Genomic DNA, 15,953 nt, shown 5'->3' with positions numbered 1-15,953 from the left:
CTACTTAGCAACAAATAACCTGGTGTGATGCCCACACAAGTGCAATAGTGGCACACAGCTATAGTGTGGAACCAACTGCTCTTGATTTGGCTAACTGATCCCCTCAGTGGCATGGGACCCATAGCTGGAGTTGGGAAACAAGTCAGAACCATATCCAAACATAAGCCCACTCTCCAATATCAAGCTACCATCAATCATGAGGTACAAGAGGGCCTACACCTATTAAACTCTCTATCAAAAAAGTAAGTGTTATCTCAATTTTCCAGGTGCTAACTTACTCTCCGTTGGAGAATCTGCTTCTCTTTTTCAGATAGATGCAGATCCTAAGGAGAGAGCTGCCCCATCATATCTCAAAAGGGGCCCGACTAAAACAGAGGTTTGTTTTAAGCAGTGTTAAAGGTATAGAGTCAAATGCCTAGAAAAATGAGGTAATCCCCCAATGGTGGGAACTACTCCCAGAATGTGGGAACTTGGTGAGAGAGATAAAAAGGAAACAGCCTGCAAGGGGAAGGAAACAAAGCCTGGAGTCTTGGGGAAAATTCTAGAGACTTGTATAGAATTCATATCAACAAACAGTTGTTATGTACTTAGAACAGGTATGTCTCACATAGCACTGATTCATTATAGTACCGTTACATAAGCAAACGTGTGTAACACACCATCATATGAGCCATTCAGCTGGCTAAACAATCTCCCCATGCTGATCATATGTGATTGGCTCCAGGATACCCCTCAGCCCAGTGGACACCAAAGTAAGCTGGTGCTCAGGTCCCTGAAGTCAAATAACTTAGTATTGGCACGTAATGTATGCGCAACTTCCTGTAGGCGCTAAACCGCCTCCGGGTTACACAGAACACCTAATGTGACATAAACGCCATGAAACTAGTCATCACACTATGTTGTTTAGAAGTGACAAACAAAAACGTCTACGATCTTTCAGTGCAGATGTGCTTTTTAACATTCACAGTCCGCAGCTGCTTTTGCCCGCGGATGTACACGCCGTGAATGCTGGGATGGTGACTGTGTTCGTGACAGGCAAGTCAGCAAGGGAAGGTGAGGAGGTCACTAAGGGGGTGGTCACAGCCGATGACAGCATGACGGGCACCTGCCGACCATCTTGGCTTCCTCCTGGAGTGCCGACCACGCTGCCGCTCTGTAATGCTCCCCTCTTGTCACTATTTTGCACCCTGAGAGCCAGTTCTGAATCGGCTAACTAAGCAAACAATAGCAAAGATAATAAAACCTGCTAGGAGCAATGATGAGAGGCCACAGAAAGACCAAGAAAGAATCTACGATGCTATGCAGCAAACCACAAGGCAGCTTCAAGGAAATGGCACATGAGACTGAGCCCGCAGCACGAGGCAACCAAAGACTGGCTGCGTTCTGTTGGCATGAAAATTATACAGGAGAGCCGGGCGTGGTGGTGCACACCTTTAATCCCAGCACTCGGGAGGCAGAGATAGGAGGATTGCTGTGAGTTCAGGGCCAACCTGAGACGACAGAGTGAATTTCAAATCAGCCTGAGCTACAGTGAAACCCTACCTTGAAAAACCAAAAAGTAAAAAAAAAAAAAGGAAGAAAGAAAATTATACAGGACATTACAGACACTACTACAATCCTGGGGGTTGGGATGCAGAAAGAACTACATATTAAGAAAACATGAACCTGAAGAAGGAATCGTTGAGGCATATAGGAGGAGAAAACAGCTGTCAGTGTAAGAAGCCAGGGCAGGGCTGGGAAGATGGCTCAGTGGCTGAAGACACTTGCTTACACAGCATGCTGGCCCAGGTTTGATTCCCCCCAGTCCTCACATAAGCCAGATGCACAGAACGGTGCATCGTGACAGAGATGGCAGACCTCAGAGATGCCTTAGAGGCAGCGCAGTGAGTCCGGCTAACGGAATTACCTGTGTACAGAATGCGGCTGATCATGCCCGGCATCACCATGAGGAACATGGGCAGCAGCTTCATGTAGCCGCACAGGATGCAGCCAGCCTTCACGTGAGACATATTCTTAGCCGAGAGGCAGCGCTGCACAATCACCTGCCGGGGACAGCACGGTGAGTGGAGGCTGCCACCCCGGGGGACCCCGACACGTTCTCCTGATACCCCAGCTTCCCTAGGATGGCTCTCTGCTCTAGCCCTTCAGCAAGCCACAGACCACGTGAGCCTTCCCCTACCTCTCTCAACCCCAGCCAGCCACGGGCAGGTGGCGGTGCCAGCCGTGCCCCTCCCCCGCCCGTCCACATGGCTCTGTCCAGCGTGAGTACCTGATCTGTGCACCAGTACCACAGGGCGAGGATGGACAGCCCAAAGATGAGCCCAGGCCACGGGATGTCGCCCTTCAGAGGGTCTCGGAAGATGTGGAAGGAGTCGGCCCTGGGACTGTAGCATTCTTCCTTGATGGTGATGTTGCCGTTGGAGACCATGGTTGGCAAGGCTTTCATATACTTGTCCATGAAGGCCTCGTACCCTCCCACTTCATGGAAAGCTGCAACGTAAGGGTTCAAAGAAAGAGCATCACAGAATTGTCAACTCTTTCCTCTAAGGGGGCTTCAGAAACAGAGAGAGAGAAGACCCGCCATCGAGAAAACGCCTTGGTGGGTCATCTCGGGCCAATGGCCTTCCCATTCTAGGCCTCGGATTTCTCATTGACAGAACGAGGCCATTAACCCTGCCCAACCCCCTTGGGAAATACTATGGAGTTCCCAAGTGATAAGTGGTGGAAAGTGTTCTGCCCACACCACGTTTTACACAAGGGAACGTAGTTCATTTATGTAAAGAAAAGACCTTGGGTGCTGGAGAGATGGCTTAGGGGTGAAGGTGCTTGCCTGCAAAGCCTAAGGACCCAGGTTCGATTCCCCAGAACCTACGTAAGCCAGATACACAAGGTGGCACAAAAGTTTATTTGCAGTGGCTAAGGCCCTGGCATACCAATGCACTCTCTCTCTCACTCTCTCTCTCACACACACATAAAAAAGAAAGAAAAAAAAGACCTTAGTTTGGAACCACATACAAAAACTTTTCCTCCAAGCTTTTTGGTCAGTCATGGCACTTATACTTCAAGCGCAGGCTTAGAGACCCGGTAACCTTTCAATACATGATAACCCAGCGTGCACCCACCACCAGCCCTGGGCCCAGCACTGCAAAGGGAAGAGTGAGGGACCTGGAACCCTGACAGCTCTCCATGCTGTGCCCTCAATAAGTCATTCTAGCTCCTGCCTTGTGACCCCTCTCCCTGAGAGCCTACAACCAAGTGAAAATTATCAGAAAACTAAATTTTAGAGAGTGGATAAAGTTACAGGACACCCAGAGAGGATTTTGTGCACCTATAAACAAGCCAGGTGTGGTGGTGCACACCTTTAATCACAGCACTCAGAAAGCAGAGGTAGGAGGATTACTATGAGTTCAAGGCCAGCCACAGACAACATAGTGAATTCCAGGTCAGCCTGGGCTAGAGTGAGACCCTACCTCAAAAAAACAAATAAACAAATAAAAACAAAATAATTTTTTAATTTTTTTCTGATTTATTATTTTTTTTTATTTGAGACAGAGAGAGATAGAGAGTGCGAATGGGTGTACCAGGGTCTCTAGCCACTGCAAATGAACTCCAGATGCATGTGCCACCATGTGCATCTAGCTTACATGGGACCTGGAGAATCGAACCAGGGTCCTTAGGCTTCGCAGGCATGAGCCTTAACCGCTAAGCTGTCACTCCAGCCCCAAAATGCATTTTATGTCATCTGATAACAAGCATCCCCAGATGTAGGGATTCCAATCATGTCTTTATGATTTTTATAGACAAGTAAAATTTTAAGAAAGTGTAGGAGATGTCAACGTGGAGTGGCCAATTTTTAAATCTGTCAAACAAGGGCATGCAAGGAAATAATTGCCTACCATTAACAACAGTCAACAGAGCAATGCAGATTAGGACTCAGGTTGAAAATATGGTATTTGACTATATTTCACTTGATGGATATTGAATCATATTCTACCCTGAGGGCCACTGGCCCAAGCTACAGAGATGGATAAGAGCAGAGAATCCAAGTGTTCCCTGGCCAGCCCTAACCAGAGTCCTCCGGGGTGAGGCAGCTTCCTGCATAGCCACAATGATGGCCAACCTGGGCAGGACCCCTGACCTTAAGAGGGCCGAGGATACAGACATTGAAGCCAGCCTTGCTTTGCTCTTCCTGGAGGCCTATATACATAATACCTCCCCCGCCCTCACTCCACAGTCTGCCTTAAACCCACTTACCAAAGCCAGTCAGGATTATAGACCCCACGAGCATGATTGCTGTTTGCAAGGTGTCTGTGTAAATCACAGCTGCCAGGCCCCCTAAGTGGGCAAGAAAACAACATGTCTGACCACATGTAATGGGTGACCAGTCTGCCTGTCCCCACCAGATACGCCCTTCCTCCCACGGTGTGCCTTCTGGGAAGGAGCCACCCCCACCCGCTGACGCTTGTCATCCACCTGCTGTTCCTTCCTGTCCTCCCTCGTTCTGTACAACGTTCTCCTATCCCACAGGTTTCCAACCTCCACTTCTCATCAAAAAAAAAAAAAAAAAATGCTTTTAAGGCTGGGGGGAGAAGAAAGAGAGAGAGAGAGAGAGAGAGAGGAAACGTTTCTCTACAGTTGAGTGAGAAGAGCTTGATGTGAACCTTTTAAGCTGGAGATGACTCAAAGAGTTAACTCCTCTAGGGCAAAAAGAAATAACTCCCAAAGGAGAAAAGGAATGAGCTAAGAATGGGTGGTAATGATGCGGGGACATTGCCTGTGGCCTGTTTCAGAGGAACACTTCTTTGTCTGCTCTTCTTCCTCACACTATTGAATAACTTTTTTTTTCTGTGTAGTGCTTGGAAGGAAGGTAGGCCTTGTGCATGTTAAGCACGTGCTCTGCCTCTAAACGACACCCCAAGCTCGTCTCTGTAACTTCTTGTCCACAAGCATATGGGGCCCAGGGCAGCACGTTCCGTTGTTGAGCCCGTCCCCTAAAGCTAAGCAGAGCAGCACGTCTGCATAGACCCACCGATTCTGCCCCATGCCCTGGCACGTCTGAATGGACCCACCAATTCTCGCCCATGCCCTGGCACGTCTGAATGGACCCACCAATGCTCGCCCATGCCCTGGCACGTCTGAATGGACCCACCAATTCTCGCCCATGCCCTGGCACGTCTGCATGGACTCACCAATTCTCACCCATGCCCTGGCTTTTCTGCCATACCTCACGTCTTCCTGGAAAACCTCTCTGCCACTCCCCCGTCTCTCCTCAGTTGGCTCCCAGTGCCCATCATGCCAAATCCAAGGCCTCTACCCAGCTTCAAGGCCACTGTACCTACTTAAACTACTGAGCCTTGTGACCCACCCCCACGACTTTCCAGTGGCCACCTCCTTGCAGCCTTGGGCATCTGCTGCCTCACCTGGCCTCGGCCCATGCCATGTCTATTCCTGCTGCCACCTTCTGCTCTCATTCCTGCACGTGGCACTTCCCTGATTGTCCCAGTTTAGCCACGTCACCTTTACAACCCTCAGCCCAAACTCTGCCCGGGCTCCTGTAAGACGCTGGCCTCACTATTCCAGCCGCGCCGGAGTTCTCACTGAACATTAATAGGGTTGTGGGGGAAACCAAACAACGAGCCCTGACTGCCTCTCTGCCTCACCGTGACCCCTACATTCTCGTATCCCCCACAGGGGCCTCGCTAGCCCTGAGCTTGGCTTGAGCTGCGGGTCCCCTCGAATGGACTCACCTGTGATTGTGTAGAGGGCAGTGATTGCCAAAAGGATAAAGATGGCCAAGTAAATGTCCAGGCCCAAGGCCAGATTTATGAATATAGCCCCCGAGAAGATGTCAGCCTAGAAGGAAAGGAGAGAGAGGCAGTGTTAGGAGTGGGAGAGGCCAGCTGGCCACATGATCCAAGCTCTAGTCCTGGACTTCCGAGCAAGGTTTATTTGTGATGGTACTTGGAATTCCAGGAGAAAAAAGGATATGCTCAAAATACACTTATGTACTTGCGTGAAAATGGCCTTATGTAAACTAGTGTCTTTTGTTTGTTTTGGTTTTTCAAGGTAGGGTCTCACTCTAGCCCAGGCGGACCTGGAATTTACTCTGAATTCTCAGGGTGGCCTCGAACTCACGGCGATCCTCCTACCTCTGCCTCCCCAGCACTGGGATTAAAGGCATGCGCCACCACGCCCGGCTAGTGTCATATTTTTAAAACACACACATGCATATCATAATAAAACCCATTATTTTGTATGCTAACATAAAAAGTCCATAAAATATTCTTTCACAATTAAAAAGAAAAGAGATGCCATGATCCAAAATAAAGAAATCTGGGCTGGGGAGGATGCTCAGTGGCTAAAAGTCTTTATGTGCAAAGCCTGCTGGCTGGGATTCAATTCCCTAGTGCCCAGGTAAAGCCAGGTGCACAAAGTGATGCGTGCACTTTGAATTCGTTTGCAGTGGCAAGAGGCCCTGGTGCACCTCATTTTCTCCATTTTTCTCTGTCTCCCTCTCTCCTTCTCTGTCTCTTTCTCCTTGCAAATAAATAGCCACAACCTTCTTGCAAGTGTTGGGATAATAGAAATCTTGTTTTATGATATTCTACTTAGACCATGTACAGATTAAAAAAAAAAAAAACTTCTGGCTCAACAGTAGAGCTTCAAAAAAAAAAAAAAGACACATTCTTTTCCTCATGAGTCATTCCTAATTTCAGATACAAATTCTGCCCTTGGAACCCAAAAACCTCAGCATTCCTGCTAGGATGCCAAAGCCAGGTTAATATAGGAGCCTCTGGCTGAGCTCACCCTCTTCACAAGAGATGTGTCCCTTTATTTCCAATAAACTTTACAGTTTGCCAAAGGTTTTCAGATGCCTTTTGCAGTGATTTAAGTCAGATGTCCCCATAAGCTCTTGTGTTCTGGCTGTTTGGTCCTCAGCTGGTGGCAGTTTGGGAGGTACAGCCTTGCTGGAGGAGGTTATATTCCTGAGAAGGCAGTTTGGGGGTGTTATATAGCCAGCTCCCCCTTGTCAATCTGGCTCACTCTCTTCTTGTTACTTCCCACTTGCTGTGGCCAAGGTGTTGTCCAGCCTCTGATCATACCACACTTTTCCCTGCTGTTATAAAGCTTCCCTTGAGACTGTAAGCCAAAACAAAATGTTTCCTCTCATCAGCTTGTTTTGGTCCGAGGTTTTATCCCAACAATATGATAACTATAACAGAAAATTGGTACCAAGAATTTGAGGGGGGGTCATTGATGTTCAAAACCTGACAATGTGGCCTTTGTTCCTTTGGAAACTGATTTGTGGGAGGAAAATGGGTAGATTTGAAACTTTGCACTAAGTGCTAGAAGCATAGCTTGATGGACCATTCTGGTGAGAGTTGAAAGACTTAAACGCAGGAAGAACTATCAGGGGAAGAGACCTTTGTCAGAACTGTGGTAAGGACAGTTTGTGTGAGAGGCTGGCTGCTCCGGCCATGTCCTGAGAACCTGAACAGGGTCAAGTTGAGGAGAGATGACCTAATGAGAGCAGAAGGATACAGCACCAAAGGAAATGAAAGTTTCAGGCTAAGGGCTACAGCCTGGTTCAGCTGCAATCATTTGAGAGATTATCACCACTGAGAACTGGGCCAGCCATTCTGCATTGGGACAATAGGAAGAGTGCCGACTCTTATGAAACAAGGCAAGCTAAAGAAAGAATGCTGAAGGAACTTTCCTGCTTCTTAAAATCGGCTTTCTTCTTCCCTGGATTAACAAACTTGTTAGCCCATTTGGTACTGTGGGAGTATAATACAGTGAGGGAAAGGGTTATTGAATTTGCAATACAGATTTTTTTAATTTTTTTGTTCATTTTTATTTATTTGAGAGAGACAGAGAAAGAGATAGAGAGAGAATGGGCGCGCCACGGTTTCCAGCCATTGCAAACGAACTCCAGTCGCGTGCACCCCTTGTGCATCTGGCTAATGTGGGACCTGGGGAACCGAGCCTCGAACCGGGGTCCTTAGGTTTCACAGGCAAGCGCTTAACTGCTAAGCCATCTCTCCAGCCCTGCAATACAGTTTTTTAATGGCCATTGGGTGATGTGAGGCAAGGTTGTTGAAGTCCCCTGTGTGAAGTTCTGTAAGGCCATTGCATGAAACCATGGGTTGCCATGGAGACTCAAGAATTTTTTTTTTATTTTTTTTATTTTTTTTGGAGATGCCAGGACTATGAGACATCCACCAAGGAGAGCTGCTGGCCTGAAATGGACTTTTGCTCAGACTGCGGACAACCCAGCTGGAGGAGCAGGATTGAACCCCAGAGACTTTGCAGCACATCAAGCTACTGGAAATTGTTCATTGAAAAGTAAAACATTATGCATCACGAGGTTGTCACTCTGCCCCGAGATGGTAGCTGTCGTGAGGTTTTGGCTGCCAGCTACTTTTAACTTTTTTTTGTTTATTTATATTTATTTAGTTGAGAGCAACAGACAGAGAAAGAGGCAGAGGGAGAGAGAATGGGCACGCCAGGGCTTCCAGCCACTGCAAATGAACTCCAGATACGTGAGCTCCCTTGTGCATCTGGCTAACATGGGTCCTGGGGAATCGAGCCTCGAACCGGAGTCCTTAGGCTTCACAGGCAAGTGCTTAACCACTAAGCCATCTCTCCAGCCCGCCACCTACTTTTAACCGTCTTACTAAAACAGTAGGAATCAACAATTACATCCTCCATCTCCTAATACTTAGGTGTTCTGAATGCTAGGTTCCCAGCTGATGGAGGTTTGGGGATTAACGCCTCCTGGAGGCGGTGTATCGTTGGGGGCGGGCTTATGGGTGTTACAGAGTATTTGGCACCCTCTCCTGTCGCTGTTGCCCACCTGATATTGGTGAGGAGGAGATGTCCACCCTCTGCTCATCGTTTTCCCCTGCCATCATGGAGCTTCCACTTGAGTCTGTAAGGAACCCCTTTTTCCCCACAAGCTGCTCTTAGTTAGGCGATTTCTTCCAACAATGCGAACCTGACTGCAACACTAGGCAAGTGCTCTGACTCAAGGCCATAGTCACGAAAAATGCATACAAGATGAGCCAGACCGAATTACGAAGATGTTTGAAGTAAAGTTACAGGACCGCAGGTGTCTTCCCCACCCCAAGATTTCTTTTAAATGCAATTTCTGCAGGTTCCTTACAATTTCAAGGGTGGTGCCAAAATTTTAAGACACAATCTATTCTTAGTGATACATTAAGCTCGATGTATATAAACATATATAGTGGAAAATATAAAAACTATAGGCTGGAACCAAGTGTGGTGGCTCATGCCTATAATCCCAGCTCCAGGGAGGCTAAGGTAAGAGGAAACACCATGAGTTCAAATCTAGCCTGGGCTAAATAATGGGTTTCAGGTCTCCTGAACTAGACAGAGAAAGACCTTGTCTCAAAAAACAAAACTAGAGGCCGGGCGTGGTGGCACACACCTTTAATCCCAGCACTTGGGAGGCAGAGGTAGGAGGATCGCCGTGAGTTCAAGGCCACCCTGAGACTACAGAGTTAATTCCAGGTCAGCCTGGACCAGAGTGAGACCCTACCTCAAAAAACCAAAAAAAAAAAAAAAAAAACCAAAACAAAACAAAACTAGAAGAATGTATACCTAGATAGCTTCTACTTCTTAGGAAGAAGAGAACTAGAATTCGTGAGCAGATAGCAGTAAATTATGCTTTATTTCTTTTTTAAAATGCTTGAATCTATAAAATCTGAGTTATGGATATTAAAAGTGGCTGCCATATCATTTTTTTGTGATTCTGTACATTTGAAATATTTTGTTAACTTTCTTCATTTATAAAAAACTGAAGACTGGTCAAGCATGATGGTACACGCCTCTAATCCCAGCACTCAGGAGGCTGAGGTAGGAGGATTGCAGTGTGTTCAAGACTAGCCTGAGACTAATTCCAGGACAGCCTGGGCTAGAGCGAGATCCTACCTCAAAAAGTAAAAGTAAAACACCCCAACCTTGATATAAAAGAACTACATGGGCTGGAGAGATGTCTTAGTGGTTAAGGCATTTGCCTGTGAGGCCTAAGGAATCAGGTTTGATCCACCAGGATCCACGTAAGCCAGATGCACAAGGTGGCGCATGTGTCTGAAGTTTGCTTGTGGTGGCTGGAGGCCCTGGCACGTCATTTTCTCTATATCTGCTTCTCTCTCTCAAATAAGTAAATAAAATATTTCTAAAAGAACTATGCTATAATCCTATAAAGTCATGAGTATCACCAGTCATCCCAGATTGCTCCTTTCCTAAGTGACTGGTAGCTCTAAGAAAAAGAGAGAAAGCAAAGAGATCAAGGCAAAAAATTAAAAAGGAAGGGAAAAACAAAATAGAGGAAGGAAAGGGAGGGAAGGGGGAGGCAAAGACAGGAAACTACTACACGCTAAACAAAACCAACTTGAAGTAAACGAAGAAGACAGCGACTCACAAAGCTCTTCTCTAAAGAAGGTGGCAAGGGACTAGAATCCCAATTACAAGGGAGGCCAAAGCAGAAGGATCATAGGTTTAAGGCCCTATGAAGATAATTCACAGCCAGCCTTAGCAACTCAGTGAAACTCTGCTTCAAATCAAAAGGTAAAAATAAAATTTATGAAGCTGGGCATGGTGGCGCACGCCTTTAATCCCAGCACTCGGGAGGCAGAAGTAGGAGGATCGCTGTGAGTTTGAGGCCACCCTGAGGCTCCATAGTGAATTCCAGGTCAGCCTGACCTACAGCGTGATCCTACCTTGAAAAACCAAAATAATAATAATAATATAATACAATTTATGGCCTAGAGAGATGACTTAACAGTTAAGCGCTTGCCTGTGAGGCCTAAGGACTCTGGTTCGAGGCTCTATTCCCCAGTACCCACATAAGACAGATGCACAAGGTGGCACATGCATCTAGAGTTCGTTTACAGTGGCTGGAGGCCCTGGTGTGCCCATTCTCTCTTCCTCTCTCTGCCTCTTTCTCGCTCTCTCGGTCACTCTCAAATAAATAAATAAAAATAAACAAAAAATTATGAAAGGTTGGGCCTACAGCTCAGTGATGGAGTGTGATCTATCTGGCAGTACTATAAGGCCCAAGGTTCAATACACAAAGCCACAAAAAAAAAGAAGTTGCATACAAAATGTTTTAGGCTTTGAAATCCACAGCATTTTAGCTCTCTGTACAATTCTACCATTGAAGGAGAGGAAGAGCCAGATATAGAGAGAATGGGCACACCAGGGCCTCCAGCTACTGCAAAAGAACTCCAGATACATGTGCCACCTTGTGCATCTTGGCATACGTGGGTCCTGGGACTCGAACCTGGGTCCTTAGGCTTTGCAGACAAGCGCGTCTTAACCACTAAGCTATCTCTCCAGCCCCCAACAAAACTTTATTGCCAAGCAAATAATAGGTTGGATTTAACTCAAAAGCACTGCTCCAGTCACCTTAAAATTTCATCTAAATTATGTCCATAGGACTCTTGGGGAACAATAAAAATACAGATTCAATGGATGAATGTCTGTAAGCAGCTGAGTTCCCTCTTCTGGTGATTGAGCCCTCGGCAGGTTGCCCGGCCTCGGCTCCAAGGTTTCAAGAAGCTGTGATTTTATATGTGTGCGTTTCCTGTCCATTCCAATCCTAACCAAGATGCACCTGAGCACCCACTAAATCCTGCCTGGCGATGAGGTTTTAAGAGGGAGAAGCTTCATTACTCAGATTTCCATTTGCAACAGGGAACAGCCAAGGTAATAAGCAGCCAACTCTTAGGCAAAAGCCACAGCTTTTTATCTTTACCCAAGGATCCAAACTGTGCAGTTGAAAATGCTGTAAAAATTTATTGCAGGCACGATCTGTGGTGATCACTCAGGGAAACACAAACAAAGACATTCAGTTATCACGTGTGATTCATAAAATCGGATGCTTTATCTCAAGGGATAAGGCATATTAGAATCAGATACACCAGGCCAGGAAAACTTACACAGCAAAATGCTTCTTATAGATTGATAAGGCAAGTGCTTAAAGAAGCCAATTAAAAAAAAAAAAATTCTAAGAGTTCCTGGAATGAGAATTCTAGGGTTCAGAGAGCAAAAGGGTATATGACCACAAGATGGCAGCCACGGCCCAGTCCACTCACGGCTACTGCCCGGTAGCCTGGGTGCTGCCCTGCAATGTCTTTGCTTTCTCCCTCCCATCACTCACACACAGGCTGGATCCTACATTCTCCTGAAGTCCTTCTGGAAGGATCCTGGTTGTTCCCTGTCTGGATATACATCTCACAAGGCTAGGTCTGGATAAATGGCCCAGAAGTGAAAGGCACTTGTTTACAAATCTGATCTAGGTTCATTGCCCAGAATCCAAGTGAAGCCAGATGTGCAAAGTGGCCCATGCATCTGGAGTTTGTTTGCAGTGACCCTGGCATACACATTCTCTCTCTCTCTTTCTTTCTTCTTCTTTTTTTTTTTTTTTGTTCTTTTCTTTCTTTCACACTCTCTCCCTCTCTTAATAAATGAATAACATGAATAACTAAAACTATGTTTTTGAAACCTCACAAGGCAGGGCTGGAGAGATGGCTTAGCAGTTAAGGCACTTGCCTGTGAAACCTAAGGACCCGTGTTTAATCTCTCTCCAGAGTCCACATAAGCCAGATACACAAAGGCAATGCAAGTGCAAGGTCACACATGCACACTAGGTGACGCAAGCATCTGGAGTTCGATTTCAGTGCCTGAGACCCTTCCTCAACAATTCTCTCTCTCTCTCTCTCTCTCCATATCTCTATATATATACATATACATATATATCTATATGTATGTATATCACCATGCCTTCTGTTTTCTTTCCTCCCCATCACAAACTGTCTATATGCACACACACGCACACATGTACACGCAGACATGCACACACAAACTGGGTAATCTTCATGTGTACTATAAATATCTTACTACCATGCTTTGTAAAATAACAGCTTTCCCCTTTATCCATGAGCCGTGCATTCCTGAATATCAGACTCTAGCAGGTACAGCTGACATCACTGTGGTTCTTTTAAAAAGTCCATACTCTGTGACCCAAAGTGAACTTATAGCCACCTGAATCTATAAGGACAAAGGTCCTAGTGGCAAAAGTGCCAAGGAGCTCGTCAGAAAGCTGCTGTGAGTGAAGGGAAGACCAAGCCAAGAAGCCCGGTGAGGAGAAAAGAAAACAATTCACTGTTTCTCCTTCCAGTCCTCCATACATCCACCCTGCAGCTGCTGTTCCCCTCAGAAGTCCTTTTGTGATCCTTCTCTCGGAGATTTTTGAGGAAATTATATAACTTCTCTGAGGCCCAGTTTTCTCTTCCACGAGGTAGAAAACAAAATAGAAGTCCTTCCTCATGCAGTACATTTGGAAGTACTGGAGGTGTGAGCAGAGGCCCCACTGGGAACCACATGAGCACCAAGCAGAAGGCGAGTCAAAGGGGCTTGTTAAGAGACCATCGGGCATTTGGGCACTGGAAGGAACCAGTGTGGCGTTGGTCAGGGTCTCCGGTAAGGAGCTTCAGAAATCATGCAGAGAGGGAGAAACACACAATCATGTACGATTAAAGTGCAAAATTATTTTTTTAGTTTTACTTATTTATTTGAGAGAAAGAGAAGGAGCAAGAAAGAGGCAGACAGAGAATGGGCACTTAAGGCCTCCAGCCACTGCCAATGAACTCCAGACCCATGCGCCCCCTTGTGCATCTGGCTTATGTGGGTGCTGGAGAGTTGAACTTGGATCCTTTGGCTTTGAAGGCAAACGCCTTAACTGCTAAGCCTTCTCTCCAGCCATAAGCTGCAAAGCAAATCACTGCTGGGCTGGAGGAATGGTTCAGTGGTTAAGGCACTTGCCTGCAAAGCCTAAGGACCCAGGTTCAGTTCCCCAGTACCCACGTAAAGCCAGATGCACCAGGTGGCCCAAGCATCTGGAGTCCATTTGCAGTGGCTAGAGGCCCTGGCACGTTCATAAATAAATAATTCTTTTAAAAAAAACTGGCTTCTGGGAAATGTGCTCCATTGGGATCTGAGCTGGAGGAGGTGGCTCCTTTATTACCTGGGGGCTCCCAAGTCCAAGGAGGCTTAATTAGTAACCTGCAAAAGAGGTGAGGTGATAGGGAAGGCGGAAAAAGAGGGCTGGCACTCGGTTACTTATATGACTACCCCACACCAGCTCCAAGGGCAAAGAGTGCCCTGTTCTGCAGTAACTGTAATTAACAGACTGTCGCCTGCTAGAACTGCGGACTTGAGACTGCGCTCCCCCGAGAAGGAAAGGCAGGGACCTCGCTCTGTGCATTCAACAGGTGACGCCTCACGCGCTGAGCTGAGACACGGTTCCCCCGTCAGCTCCCTGCTTCCTCGCGCGTGTCTCCGCCCCACCACTCACATCCATTTTCCTCGTTGACTGCCTGGTGCCTTCCTCTCCCTGACAAAGCCAAAATCTGACTGCTTCACGTCCTCATGTCACTCCCCAGTCCACACTCAGCTCTATCAAAAGAAAGACTGAGGGGCTGAAGAGATGGCTTAGCGGTTAAGCGCTTGCCTGTGAAGCCTAAGGACCCCAGTTCGAGTCTCGATTCTCCACAACCCATGTAAGCCAGATGCATAAGGTGGCACATGCATCTGGAGTTCGTTTGCAGTGGCTAGAGGCTCTGATGTGCCCATTTTCTCTCTCTCTCTCTCTCTCTCTCTCTCTCTCTCTTTCCCTCCCTCTTTCTGTCACTCACAAATAAATAAAAACAAACAAAAGACTAAAAACCAACTAATCCTGAGGAGGAAGCACACTGACACTAGTGAAAAGGTTCACACAGGTCACCAACAGTACCAAGTTAGGAAGCTGTGCAAAGAGAGAGAAGATTCCTGATGGTCAGTCCTCACTCCAAGACAAAGTCCTATGAGTTCTATCAATGAAAGATGTTCAAGATTGTTCATGGGGTAACAATAGCCTCTACAATAAGTGGCTCTAGGAGAACTCCCAAAAAATATAGGAACCCCTACATCCCACTGTAAACAAAAGTTAACTCAAAATGGGCCAAAAACCAGCTGGGCATGGCAGCCCACGCCTTTCATCCCAGCACTCAGGAGACAGAGGTAGGAGGATCACCATGAATTCGAGGCCACCCTGAGAATACAGAGTGGATTCCAGGTCAGCCTGGGCTAGAGTGAGACCCTATCTTAAAAAACCAAAAGCCGAGCTGGAGAGATGGCATAGCGGTTGAGCGCTTGCCTGTGAAGCCTAAGGACCCCGGTTCGAGGCTCGGTTCCCCAGGTCCCACGTTAGCCAGATGCACAAGGGGGCGCACGCGTCTGGAGTTCGTTTGCAGAGGCTGGAAGCCCTGGCGCGCCCATTCTCTCTCTCTCTCCCTCTATCTGTCTTTCTCTCTGTGTCTGTTGCTCTCAAATAAATAAATTAAAAATTTAAAAAAAAAAAAAAAAAAAAGCCGGGCTGGAGAGATGGCTTAGCGGTTAAGCGCTTGCCTGTGAAGCCTAAGGACCCTGGTTCGAGGCTCGGTTCCCCAGGTCCCACGTTAGCCAGATGCACAAGGGGGCGCACGCATCTGGAGTTCGTTTGCAGAGGCTGGAAGCCCTGGCGCGCCCATTCTCTCTCTCTCTCCCTCTATCTGTCTTTCTCTCTGTGTCTGTTGCTCTCAAATAAATAAATTAAAAATTTAAAAAAAAAAAAAAGCCGGGCTGGAGAGATGGCTTAGCGGTTAAGCGCTTGCCTGTGAAGCCTAAGGACCCTGGTTCGAGGCTCGGTTCCCCAGGTCCCACGTTAGCCAGATGCACAAGGGGGCGCATGCATCTGGAGTTCGTTTGCAGAGGCTGGAAGCCCTGGCGCGCCCATTCTCTCTCTCTAGAAGGTAAGGGAGAAAACATGAAGATAAGACTTCATGACCTTGAACTGTACAGTGTGTTCTAAGAAATGCTACCAACAACATAAGCAACCAAATGCAAAA

The 15,953-nt window shown here is 47.0% G+C and overlaps 1 protein-coding gene across 1 annotated transcript in view; it reads right to left on the bottom strand.

Moving 5' to 3' along the window:
• Slc5a1 (solute carrier family 5 member 1) overlaps positions 1–15,953 on the bottom strand; it is a 74,913-nt gene that overhangs the window by 24,164 nt on the left and 34,796 nt on the right. The window contains exons 6-9 of the mRNA XM_045132501.1: positions 5,748–5,853; positions 4,255–4,335; positions 2,270–2,490; positions 1,907–2,042 (exon numbers count right to left, since the gene is read on the bottom strand). Of these exons, the coding sequence (XP_044988436.1) occupies positions 1,907–2,042; positions 2,270–2,490; positions 4,255–4,335; positions 5,748–5,853 (544 nt within the window). The remainder of the gene's footprint in view (positions 1–1,906; positions 2,043–2,269; positions 2,491–4,254; positions 4,336–5,747; positions 5,854–15,953) is intronic.

This window comes from Jaculus jaculus, chromosome 13 (assembly GCF_020740685.1).
Source record: "Jaculus jaculus isolate mJacJac1 chromosome 13, mJacJac1.mat.Y.cur, whole genome shotgun sequence".
NCBI lineage: Eukaryota > Metazoa > Chordata > Mammalia > Rodentia > Dipodidae > Jaculus > Jaculus jaculus.
This window is presented reverse-complemented; position numbering and strand designations above follow the sequence as displayed.